The sequence below is a fragment of the Exophiala spinifera genome (genome assembly GCF_000836115.1).
Source record: "Exophiala spinifera strain CBS 89968 unplaced genomic scaffold supercont1.1, whole genome shotgun sequence".
Classification (NCBI taxonomy): domain Eukaryota; kingdom Fungi; phylum Ascomycota; class Eurotiomycetes; order Chaetothyriales; family Herpotrichiellaceae; genus Exophiala; species Exophiala spinifera.
In genome coordinates this window covers 1,202,303-1,215,471 of record NW_015622513.1, presented here as the reverse complement: position 1 = coordinate 1,215,471, position 13,169 = coordinate 1,202,303, and the positions used below count along the sequence as shown (strand labels likewise).

Here is a 13,169-nt window from a genome sequence, read left to right as displayed (position 1 = left end):
GCAAGTTTTTAAGTACGAGATTCCATCGACGCAGCTGACTTGTCTGGATCCCGCCGCACTAGCCGCAGTCGCTCCCTGCTGCCCCTCAATGCTCGACTCCTGCAAACCGCCAGACGTCTGCTGTTGGAACCACCACGGCCTCTGAAACCGACAGCTTCGAACTTTGCAGTCTTCTAGTCGCATTTGTCCTTCGTCTGATTCGTCGAAATCCCACACAGCAAGTGCCAGCGTTCCGACCCTCGCATCCCAGTGTTGCAGATCCGCACGCGGGAGCCGTGGACGAGGCTTATCCCGACCAATTCACCCGTCTACGTCAGTGTTTTGTTGTGAATCTCGATTCTGATGCTTAGAATGCGAGGAAACATCACCATCAAGTCGACACAGATTGGACGTCAGCAGAATACTGCAAACTCGACGACAAAGCCCTTGGGGGAAAAACAAACTCCACCCCTACCTTTCCACTGAGACAAAGCCAGGCATAAAGTTCCATCTATTCAACCACCATGACCACCACCGTACATATCACCTGCTTGTGTGGGAAGAACGCAGAAACCCTGCAGTTGGATGCGCATCTCCCTGTTAGCGTCTCTCCATGTTCATGTGACGAGTGTCGTCGCAGCACTGGGATGCTGTACTTCTCCGGCCTTCCCATTCCTTCGCGGCCCGGTGTTGTTGATGCTTTGACCGAATACAAGTCCTCTGAAAAACTGAGCCGTTACTTCTGTCAAACATGTGGCTCCCATATGGTTCTACATGTTGTCAAAGACGATGCTTGGTCTGTATGTTCTGGAGTGGTCGAGCGGGTGGTGGGTCTTGAGCAAGTTTCTCGCCTTAGCCTGGAAAAGATCGTGCAGCACGAGTTTGTAGGCGATACTAGGGATGGCGGCCTGGCGGCCTGTCTAGCTAACTTCCATGGCCGCTCGGTGCCGCTGTTCGATCAAGGACCCGGAGGCGGTGAACTTGAGCGGCCGCTTGTTGCTCACTTCGACTGGCCCGACTCGGGCAACTCTTCGGAGGCTGCCATCACTGCGAGCCCGACATACCCACCATTGTCGAATCAGACAAATGAGATCGACGCTGCCTGCCATTGTGGAGGAGTCAAGTTTCGCATCACTCGTCCCAATGCGCTTTCGAGCCAATGCTCGTCGCCGTTCCCTGATTTGTTAGTACCTTATCATCTTTCAAGTTCGCAAAATCCACATGATGAGAAGTGGTGGCTTCGGGCAGGCGGATCCAAGTATCTAGCTGGCACTTGTGCTTGCAGGTCATGCCGCCTTGGTGCTGGATCACCGATTCAGTGCTGGGCGTTCGTGCCGAAAGCTAACATCGTGCAAGCGAATAAAGAACCACTGAGTTATGAAATGGGGACCCTGAAGCAGATCGAGAGCTCCAAAGATTGCTTTCGTGAATTCTGTCGGGTATGCGGCGCGACTGTGTTCTGGCACTGTAGAGAGAGGCCAGACTTAGTCGATGTCAGTGTTGGACTTTTGCGAGCGGGAGAAGGGTCGAGGGCCGAGAGTCTGCTGGAGTGGTGGACCGAGAGAGTGAGTTTCAGGGAGGATGCACTTGACAAAGGGCTGATCGAGGCTCTGGAAAAAGGACTGCGAGATATTGGGAGGAAGTAGTGGAACCTAGAAAATCATGGGAAGCAGCTGACGATACGTGCGGAGGCTTTTACACATTCCAGATGATGGGCATGAAGAACAAAAGAGACTCGAGAGACAGGCGACTGCGTCAATTCTCTTTCCAATGAAGTGACCTACCTTATGTTATATCGGAAGATCGAAGCAAATTGAGGACCACGGGCTGTTTACTCCGGAGATTTACACTATCTTATCTTATCGCAAGCTTGGCATATGTCTAACCTCTCTGGGTTAGAAACAGTCTGCGAAACACCCGAAGCGCAGCAAGTCCGAGTCAAAATTTTGGATGTCGTACTCTCGAATTTCCCGTCCTCACAAAACTCTCGCCCCTCCTCTACACACTCCGGCGCATGCGTTTGCATGACGATGGATTCCTATCGTCCTCGCGGCGGCGGCGACGGTGACTATCGCCCGCGACCAGGACCTGATTATGGCAATGGAGATTCTTATCGTCCTGGCTGGCGCGATGACAGCTTCAGACCCCCACCACGCGATGCCAATGAATCTAACGGAATGTACTATTTTCGAGGATCTCGGGATGAAGACTTCCGGCGGAGAGAACCGTACCGTTCTAGACAAAGAGAGCCTTTCAGGCGGAACGCACCTCACCGAGGCGATCATTTTCGACATCCCAAAGTGGCCGAGCGACCGCTACTGAGGCTCGCACACCGGCAAGAAGACTCCTCTCTAATCGATCCGAATGCAGATTTCAAGTTCCGCAACGTCGAAGATCTCACTGACAGTGAAGAGGAGGCTATGGCTGTTTCTGACAACGAGGAGCCTGCAAGGTCTACAAAGCGAGCACGTCTTGAGGATGACGATGCAATCGCAGAGTCTTCAAAGGCTAGATGGTCAAATCCTGACCCCTACACTGCTCTGCCGCCTCCGAGTGAAGCAGCTGCCAAGCGGACTGATGTACTCAGACTCATACGGAAGGCGCGCATCGACGCGAACCTCCGTTCGGAAAGTGCTTCTGAACAAGCAGACTTCATTTCGTTCGACATGGATGACACTGAGACCTCCGTCCCCGAAAGTCTTCCAACGCTACCCGTTATGGGTGCCGCCTCTTCTCAGCCTGTAGCGCCAGTCCAGCCGTCAGCCGTCCCAGTCCAGGCACCAGGTGTTGTCGACGATGGTGTCCTCGGGAAGAGAAAGAGAGGAGATGATATTGGCAAGCACACTGGAAAATCACAGATGCCCGCTTCATATTATGGTGATCGATTTGTACGGAAAGAGTGGTATAAGTCCGCAAGCACGTCATCCACACCGTGGCTGTCGACAGAAAGCTCGTCAGACCTTGCCGGAGTAGCGTAAGTCGCTTCATGCTGACATTCAAGTCGTCATGCTAATCCTTTCAGCCTCCACAAAGAGATCATTGACTTCTACAACTGGGTCAAACCGAAGCCCTATGAACAGGAAGTTCGTGATGAGGTTTTCCAGCGCTTGCGTCGAGAATTTCGGCGTTGCGGACCCCCAGGCGATCTTTATGCCTTCGGTTCGTATGCTGCTGGCCTCTACCTGCCCACGGGCGATATGGATATCGTGTATATCACATCGACCATGAGACCAGGGGCACCTCCAAGTCGAGAGGCAGCTCGTCCACTTATACGAAGATTCCACGACTTTTTGAGGAGCCAGAGAATTGCCAAACCTGGAAGTATTCTGGCGATTCTCGGAGCGAAGGTACCACTTCTGAAATTCGTTGATAGAATCAGCGGATTGAAAATCGATCTTTCTTTCGATAACGATAGTGGCATCACCGCCATTGAGACATTTCATCGGTGGAAGAATGCCTATCCAGCAATGCCTATCATTGTGTCTATTGTCAAACAATACTTAATGATGCGTGGTCTCAATGATGTATCCACTGGTGGACTGGGTGGTTTCTCCACCATTTGCCTGGTGACGAGTCTTCTTCAGCACTTGCCTGTCTTGACAGAACCGTTAAATCTCGGCGAGGTGCTGCTGGAGTTTTTCAACCTCTACGGGAATATTTTTGACAGACGTGACACTGCCATCCGAATGGAACCGCCTGCATATTTGGACAAGGTATTTGATCCCCATTTCTTTCGATTGTACTGACCTTGTCCGACAGAGCACCTACCTGCCTCAGCTGCTTAAAAAAGATAAGTCTGACTCCCGACTCACCATCATCGACCCCAACCGGCCAGATAACAACATTTCGGGCGGAACGAACCAGATTGCCGATATTACCAGATGTTTTTCATCAGCACATCAAGCGCTCCTAGGACGGCTCGACATGTACGACATGCAGTACCCGAAAAGCTCTCCTGTTAGCTTTCTGGAGTGTCTATTAGGAGGCAATTTTTCTTCGTATGAATCGCAGAGAAAGATACTCTACGACTTGAGTCTGAAGCTTCTTCCGCCACCGAGTTCGTTGACATCGTACTCGTCCAAAGCAGAAACTACCAAGTCAAACACATCTGCATCTCTACCGGCTCCGCCAAGTCATCCCCTGCCACAGAAGCCTCATTGGGAAACACAATCAGTACGCTAACAATCACCCTGATTTTTCACTAAATTAACGTCCTTTAGGCGGGGAACCTAGGATCCGGATCAGCTGCCCAGCAGAGTGCCTTGAACGGCAACAACGAAAATATGCCCAACGGAGAGGTGGAAAAAGATGAATCGAAACTGTCGAGTAGTGAGAAGCGAGCTTTACGGTTCAAGCGATTGCGTCCAGACTTGGCCTCCTCGGTTGGTCGCACTTTGGGGCCAGCGCAGGCTATGAGCCTCGGGGGTTATCTGTCCAAAGACGCCATGCATAAGGACCTCAACACTCGCGAACTTGCATTGAACAGTAAGAAGAAATGAATGGGGGACCTGGCATACACACCCTCTTCATCATTTACATACGTGTATGCTGCTTATGTCGAGATTATCAGCAGAGTGCAGACTTGTTCCGCTGAGAAGGCAATGCATGGCTATCAGGAGCGTGTTCACATCCTCATTGTCCACATGCTCCTTGAAGCAACCCTGCTCAATTCAAATCATATTGCCCCTAGTTCTGACCATCAACTCACATGTCCACAGCAACTACTGGAACAACTGACAACCTGAAATTACTGATTAGCTTAGGATGACAGTTATTTACAGGACAGAAAGCATTTGGACCAGTACTCAACACCAATTTTCAAGCGAATGAGACCTCAGTGAGCTCAACCCCGTTCTATCACCCAGCGAATTCATGGATGGTAACGTATCTACGATAGTAACCCCTTCGATCCTTGCGGTCACTCCCCATACTAAGTTCGTTCCGTTGGCCTTCCTGAATTACCTACGGCATACAGCATGCTTGCGCTCTTCGCATTAACCCAGGTTCTAGTTCTAGTCACTCTCAGAGATAAGACTCTTCTCACACTTGGCGGTGGTTGTGGCTACATCGGCTGCACCACTTCTGGTTCGGAAGTCCTTTTTCTCTGACCATTTTTCTCATTGCCTTGTTGCTTTATGCACCACTGCAGAGAGGAATTTGTGGGCTTACGGTTGTCGAGGAACACGCCAGCACATCTGGAGAAGGATTTCTCGTGCAGTTGCCTCGGACATGTTTGATGCCGCCCTCCAGAGAAGCTGAATTCTTTCGGGGTTAAGTATGAAGAAAAGCCTTCTTATAGAAAGGAGACTGTGTTTGGCAGTAAACACAACAATTGGGTTAGGAGATTCCAGTAGCACAGTATGTGTGATGCTGTTGTATGCCTGGGTAAAAGCGGCAAGATGGGGAAGATCACAGAGTGAACCACTAGTGAATTTAGCTGCGCCAGCCGCTTGAGCCAGTGAACTCCACATAACTTCTTAGAAAGTTGCTGAGAGTCTCCAACAACGGTCCTATCCCACAACCATCGCGACGTAGAAGTCTCATCCTGCGTTTCTCTGCTCCCTGGATATCTTTGTGAGGACCATGGTGTTGCGCCATGGCATCGCAAGGTCCGGGTCCAGACCCAAGCGAGCGCATATTCAGTGAGTTGCGGAGCAAGAACGATGAAGTAAAGAGCAAGGCAGCATCTGAGTTGCGTGACCTCGTCACATTGCTGTCGCGAGGTATGAATCCATCAGTGATCAAGTGGACATCAGGCTAATGTCGCGTTAGAATGGTCCCCAGAACGGTTCAGTGCTTTCTACGACAGGGTCACAAACAGACTCAGCAACCTCATTGTCCAAGCCCCGGATCCTAGCGACAAAGTTGGCGGTATTCTTGCCCTCGATCGGCTGATTGACTGCGAAGCGATCGATGCCGCGCAAAAGGCATCAAAATACTCAAACTATCTGCGGGCAGCTTTGAAGAGCAATGACTACACTGTCCTGGATGCCGCCAGCCGAGCCTTGGGCCACCTGGCTCGGCCAGGAGGGGCATATACTGCTGAGCTTGTGGAGGCTGAGATGACATCTGCTTTTGAATGGCTTCAGCCAGAGATCAAGCAAGAGAGTCGCAAGTTGGCTGCGGTCTTCCTGATCCGTGAAATGGCAAGCAACTCTCCGACGCTCGTCTACGGCTTCATACCTCAAATCTTTGAGTTGATCTGGAATGCCCTAAGAGATCCCAAAGACCTGATCCGAAGAACAGCGGCTCAATCCGTTAGTGCTTGCTTTGGGGTCATGGTAGCAAGAGATGCACAATTTCAGACACATTGGTTTGCTAAAATATATCAAAAGGCGCTGGAGGGCTTCCGACCAACGTCAACAGTTGACGAGACGCTTGGATCACTACTGATTCTGATGGAACTCTTGCAGCAGGGCAACATGTTTATGCACGACTTCTACCGGAATGCCTGTGAAATTGTGCTGAGACTCAAAGACCATCGGGATGCCAGAATCAGAACACAAGTGGTACAAATGATTCCTGTTCTTGCCGAATACGCCCCCCTCGATTTCATCAACAACTACTTGCACAAGTTCATGATTTACCTGCAAGCACAGCTCAAGCGCGAAAAAGAAAGAAACCAGGCCTTTATTGCTATAGGGCAGATAGCTAAGGCTGTCGGCAGTGCAATTGCACAATACCTTGATGGCATCATCCTATACATCCGGGAATCTTTGAGCGCGAAGACGAAGAATCGTGCGGCAGTGGACGAAGGCCCAATGTTCAACTGTATTAGCATGCTTGCTGGTGCGGTAGGCCAGACGCTTAGCAAGTACATGGAAGCACTCTTGGATCCAATCTTCGCATGCGGCCTGACAGAGCCCATGGAAAAAGCGCTGGAGGATATGGCACATAACATACCACCTATTCGAGCCACCATACAAGACAAGCTACTCGACCTGCTTAGTCTTATCTTGGTTCGATCTCCGTATCGACCTTTAGGCTGTCCCCCGAACACAGTACCGCCGCTCCCTTCTTTTGCCAAAGATTATGGAGGATTTCCTGCAGAGCTCAAGGACCATGAGATCACATTGGCTCTTGAAACACTCGGCAAGTTCGACTTCTCGGGTCATATTCTGAACGAGTTTGTGCGCGACGTAACCCTTCGTTACGCTACGAATGACAATCCAGACATTCGAAGAGCCGCGGCGTTGACGTGCTGCCAGCTGTTCATGCAAGACCCTATCCTACACCAGACCAGTAACAACGCGATTCAGGTGGTAGGTGAGGTCGTGGACAAGCTGTTGACTGTGGCTGTTGGCGATCCGGACCCCGAAATCAGAATGACAGTGCTTTGGGCGCTGGACAGAAAATTTGACAAGCATCTGGCGAGACCCGAAAACATCAGATGTCTTTTTCTCGCTGTTAACGACGAAGTCTTTGGTGTCCGTGAGGCTGCCATCGAGATCATTGGACGGCTGACTACGGTAAACCCTGCATATGTATTTCCACCTCTCCGAAAGTTACTGGTCAACCTACTCACTGGCCTTGGATATTCCAATACGGCAAAGCAAAAGGAAGAGAGCGCACGGTTAATCAGTCTGTTCGTTTCTAATGCGACTTCGTTGGTGAAGACATACGTGGAAGCGATGGTTTCCGCTCTTCTTCCCAAGGCCACTGATCCAAATCCAGGAGTTGCGTCGACTACCATCAAAGCACTTGGAGATTTGACATCAGTTGGCGGCGAAGAAATGACTCAGCATATCCCCGAGCTTATGCCTATCATCATTGATGCTTTACAAGATCTTGCTTCACACGAAAAGCGCGACGCAGCCATGAAGACTTTGAGCTCCCTTGCCGTCAATTCTCAATATGTGATTGACCCATATATTGAATATCCGGAGTTGCTGGGAATCCTGATCAACCTGATCAAGACTGAAGCTCATGGGGAGCTCAGAACGGATGCTATTAAATTAGTGGGGGTGCTTGGAGCTCTCGATCCCTACAAGTATCAACAACTCGCCGATTCCGTGACTCAAAAGCAAAGTCAAACCGAAGTACCTCCTGTCTCCGATGTTGCCCTGATAATGTCAGGACTGACGCCCTCGAATGAAGAATACTATCCAACGGTCGTCATCAATACTCTGATGCAGACAATCTTGGCAGATCATACCCTAGCTCAGTATCACAGCGCCGTTATTGATGCCATTGTGACCATCTTCAAGACGATCGGCATGAAGTGCGTGCCATTCTTGGGCCAGATTGTTCCCGGTTTTCTGGGTGTAATTCGAAGTTCGCATCCTACTCGTCTCGAATCATACTTCAATCAACTTGCTGTCCTGGTCAATATTGTTCGTCAGCATATCCGAGCATTCCTACCAGAGATCATCGCCGTCATCCGAGAGTATTGGAATGTGTCGAGGCAAGTGCAGTCTACAATTTTGTCATTAATTGAGGCCATCTCAAAGTCTCTTGAAGGCGAATTCAGAAGATATCTTGCTGGTCTATTACCCCTTATGCTTGCGGTTATTGAGAACGATACCGATCAGCGAAGAGAATCTTCTATGCGCATCCTCCATACTTTCCTGGTTTTTGGCTCCAGTGGGGAGGAATACATGCACATGATAATTCCAGCAGTTGTTGGCATCTTCGAAAATCCAGCAGCTCCCCCTAGTGCCAGACGGGCAGCCATTGATACGCTGGGAAAGCTATCCCGAACTGTCAATGTTACTGACTTCGCCTCACTCATGATTCATCCCCTTGCAAAGATCCTGTCTTCGCCAGAAAAGGCAGTCACAAACTCCGCTGAGCGTTCGCTGAAATCTGCAGCATTGGACTGTGTCTGTGCATTAATTTATCAGCTTGGCCAGGATTTCATTCACTATCTACCTTTGGTGGAGCGGGCCACGAAGACTGGGCAGATCAACTCAGAACGATTCCAAAAGCTGGTCGAGAATTTGAAGACTGGAAAACCACTACCAGTAGACTTCTATCCAGATGAGCAATACGGTCTACCAGCTGAAGACACAACCTATTCTAATATAACGTCTATGAGACTCCCAGTCAACCAGCAACACTTGAAGAGTGCTTGGGATACTTCTCAAAAGTCGACCAAGGAAGACTGGCAAGAATGGATGAGAAGATTCAGTGTCGAATTACTCAAGGAATCCCCGTCCCACGCCTTACGAGCTTGCGCGAGTTTGGCGACTGTCTTTCAACCCTTGGCTAAAGACTTGTTCAATTCGGCGTTTGTATCTTGCTGGACCGAACTGTATGATCAGTATCAGGAAGAGCTCATTCGTTCAATCGAAAAGGCGCTGACGTCCTCCAATATCCCTCCGGATATCCTGCAAACATTGCTCAATTTGGCTGAGTTTATGGAGCATGATGATAAGTCCTTGCCAATCGACATAAGAACGCTTGGACGATTTGCAGCAAAATGCCATGCCTTTGCGAAAGCGCTGCACTACAAAGAACTCGAGTTTGAACAGGATCAAAACAGCCAGAGTGTTGAGGCTCTGATCAGCATCAACAATCAACTGCAACAATCTGATGCTGCTATCGGCATCTTGCGCCGGGCGCAAGTATTTGGCGAAGTTGAGCTCAAAGAAGCATGGTTCGAGAAGCTTCAACGATGGGAAGAAGCATTGGCTGCTTATCAGAAGCGCGAAAAAATCGAGCCTGAAAACTTCGACATTGTTATGGGCAAGATGCGCTGCCTGCACGCTCTTGGTGAATGGAAGATGCTTTCAGAGATTGCCCAGGAACACTGGAACAACGCAAGCGTCGAAAATCGCAAGAGTATGTCGGCACTCGCTGCAGCTGCAGCTTGGGGTCGAGGCGAGTGGGATTCCATGGACAACTACATTAGTGTGATGAAAGAAAGTTCTCCCGATAGAGCCTTCTTCGGTGCGATTCTTGCAATCCAGCGCAACAACTTTCCTGAAGCTTATAACTTCATCGTGCGAGCCCGAGAAGGTGTCAACTCAGAAATCACTGCGACAATTGGGGAGTCATATAACCGTGCCTACAGTGTGGTTGTTCGGACGCAGATGCTTGCTGAGCTTGAAGAGATCATCGTCTACAAGCAGAGTGAAGGGCAGCCTGACAAACAGAATTCCCTCAAGTTGTTATGGAACAAGAGACTGCTGGGTTGCCAATCGAATGTGGAGGTCTGGCAGCGAATGCTGAAAGTCCGAGCTCTTGTTTTGACACCAACAGACAATCCAGAGATCTGGATCAAGTTCGCAAACCTTTGCCGCAAATCAGATCGCATTGGTCTGGCAGAAAGATCACTGGCTTCGCTGGGCGGTGTTAGTGACGCTGCCGCTGGCGCAGGCGCAGCACCGCCTCCCGTTGCGTACGCTCGGCTCAAGTTCAACTGGGCAACTGGCAATCAAAAGCAAGCACTCGCGTTCCTCCGTGAATTCACCATGAGACTTGCTGATGACTTCCAACAAGCCAACGCATCCCTTGCTAATGGCATGCATAACGAGAGGATGAATAATATGAACGGTACCGACGCGGCAGGACACGACGCGCTTACTCAACGAAGAAAGCACGAAGAGTTGGACCGGTGCGCGAAACTCTTGGCCAAGTGCTATCTACGGCAAGGAGAATGGCAGTCATACTTGCTCAGAGGTGACTGGACAAGTCCGAACACTCAAGAAGCTGTCCGAGACATCCTATCCTCGTACCACGCCGCGACACAGTACAACGAGTCCTGGTACAAAGCCTGGCATGCATATGCTCTGGCGAATTTCGAAGTTGTCACTTCTATGGCGTCTCATACAGACCAGGATAAAGTGCGCAATCTGCCCGAGCACGTCATTCAGAAGCATGTTGTCCCTGCAATTGGAGGCTTTTTCAGATCCATTGCACTCTCTAAGACAAGTAGTCTGCAAGATACCCTCCGCTTGTTAACATTGTGGTTCGCTCATGGCGGACACACCGAAGTCAACTCAGTCATCATTGAGGGCTTTGCATCTGTGAGCATTGATACCTGGCTCGAAGTTATCCCCCAATTGATTGCAAGAATCAACCAACCAAACGCGAGAGTTCGGGCCGCTGTTCATCGACTGTTGACAGAAGTTGGGAAGGCTCATCCACAAGCATTGGTGTATCCTTTGACGGTGGCAATGAAGTCCTTGGTTCAACGCCGAGCCAATTCAGCCATGCAGATCATGGACAACATGAGGGTGCATAGCCCAGTGCTTGTCGAGCAAGCTGACCTTGTAAGCCACGAGCTAATCCGTGTTGCTGTCTTATGGCACGAACTGTGGCACGAAGGCCTCGAAGAAGCTTCTCGCCTATATTTTGGTGATCATGATGTCGAAGGCATGCTAGCTACGCTTGCTCCACTACACGAATTACTTGATCGAGGCGCCGAGACTCTCAGAGAAGTATCGTTCGCACAAGCATTTGGGCACGATCTTGCTGAAGCTAGGGCTTTCTGCAATGCATTCCGCCGGTCCAAAGAAATAGGAGACCTTAACCAGGCCTGGGATTTGTACTATGCGGTTTTCAGGAAGATTGCCCGTCAATTGCCTCAGCTTATGAGCCTGGACCTGAAATATGTATCGCCGCGCCTTAAGGATGCCCACGACCTCGACCTTGCTGTTCCCGGCACTTACCGGTCAGGCAAGCCCATCATTAGGATCATCAGCTTTGATCATGTTTTGACAGTCATACCTTCAAAGCAGCGGCCTCGAAAAATGACTGTGAAGGGCTCCGACGGAGTCTCGTATGCTTTCCTTCTAAAGGGCCATGAAGACATTCGACAAGATGAAAGAGTGATGCAGCTGTTTGGACTGGTCAATACGCTGTTGACCAATGACACTGAAAGCTTCAAGCGTCATTTGAATATCCAGCGCTTCCCAGCAATTCCTCTATCACAGAATTCTGGCTTGCTTGGATGGGTTCCAAACTCAGACACGCTTCACAACCTGGTCAAGGAATATCGCGAATCGCGTCGCATTCTCCTCAATATCGAGCATAGAATTATGCTGCAGATGGCACCAGATTATGACAACCTCACTTTGATGCAGAAGGTCGAAGTGTTTGGGTACGCAATGGATAATACGACTGGCAAGGACTTGTACCGCGTGCTATGGCTTAAGTCTAAGAGCTCTGAAGCATGGCTCGATCGGCGTACTAACTATACCCGTTCGTTAGCTGTCATGTCCATGGTCGGCTACATTCTCGGATTGGGCGACCGACATCCATCCAACCTCATGCTCGATCGCATAACAGGCAAGATCGTTCATATTGACTTTGGTGATTGCTTCGAAGTAGCCATGCATCGCGAGAAATACCCGGAACGTGTTCCATTCCGCTTGACCAGAATGCTCACTTTTGCAATGGAGGTCAGCAATATTGAAGGGTCCTTCAGAATCACATGCGAGAACGTAATGCGTGTCATTCGCGAGAACAAAGAATCGCTCCTGGCTGTACTGGAAGCTTTCATTCACGATCCTCTTCTCAATTGGCGTCTTAACACTCGGGAGTCACCACCTCGGCCAAATTTCAGATCAGAACGACGACAAAGCATCATGGACGCTCCTGGTGCTCCAGGAGATTACGATCGAAGCCCAATGGAGACGGCGCATAATCCTGCCGCGGCAGCGATGAATGGTGCAGCCCATAGCCTCGTCGGTGCTCCCCCAGGCCGGCGACACAGACGCAGTAGCATTCTCGATCCTGCAATGGGCGGAGGAAGTATCGTCGATTCTTCCAAAGTTGGAGAGGGTAATGCGGCTGCACAGGAGGCCAAGGAGGTACAAAATGCAAGAGCATTGCAAGTACTGGCAAGAGTCAAAGAGAAGCTTACTGGTCGCGACTTCAAGCCCGCAAGCCCCGGCACAGCAGCAGCGCGGCTTGGTGATGCAAATGGCCTAGGGTTAGAGGCTCTTATGGATCTTAATGGCGGCACAATGAATCGTGCGGAAGGCATACTTCCAACGAGCGTGGGTGGAAACGGCAGCGCGAATGGCAGTGTCAACGGAAATGCAAGCGCGAGCGCAAAGCTGGGTCTCACGAGCGTCGCAGGCGCAACGCCCGAGACCACCATGGCTGGCATAGGAGGCCTCGGAGTTGCGGAACAAGTCGACCGACTGATCCTACAGGCGACAAACGTGGAGAATCTGTGCCAGCATTACATTGGATGGTGTTCGTTCTGGTAAAGTGGCCTCCAGGCTTGAAGGGCACTG

General features: G+C 50.4%; 3 protein-coding genes across 3 annotated transcripts; all 3 read left to right on the top strand.

Annotated features, from left to right (window-relative positions):
* Positions 1 to 503: 503 nt before the first annotated feature.
* Positions 504 to 1,625, top strand: PV08_00457 (uncharacterized protein; the record flags this gene model as incomplete). The annotated part of the gene is made up of 2 exons (XM_016374822.1): positions 504 to 1,162; positions 1,265 to 1,625. 2 exons carry the CDS (start codon positions 504 to 506, stop codon positions 1,623 to 1,625), a joined length of 1,020 nt encoding a protein of 339 aa, XP_016240098.1.
* A 384-nt stretch (positions 1,626 to 2,009) lies between these two features.
* PV08_00456 (uncharacterized protein) lies at positions 2,010 to 4,478 on the top strand (the record flags this gene model as incomplete). Its single annotated transcript, XM_016374821.1, has 4 exons — positions 2,010 to 2,953; positions 3,002 to 3,692; positions 3,739 to 4,152; positions 4,200 to 4,478. The coding sequence occupies 4 exons, from the start codon at positions 2,010 to 2,012 to the stop codon at positions 4,476 to 4,478; spliced, it is 2,328 nt and encodes a 775-aa protein (XP_016240097.1).
* A 1,097-nt stretch (positions 4,479 to 5,575) lies between these two features.
* Positions 5,576 to 13,142, top strand: PV08_00455 (uncharacterized protein; the record flags this gene model as incomplete). The annotated part of the gene is made up of 2 exons (XM_016374820.1): positions 5,576 to 5,702; positions 5,752 to 13,142. 2 exons carry the CDS (start codon positions 5,576 to 5,578, stop codon positions 13,140 to 13,142), a joined length of 7,518 nt encoding a protein of 2,505 aa, XP_016240096.1.
* Between the last annotated feature and the right edge of the window lie 27 nt (positions 13,143 to 13,169).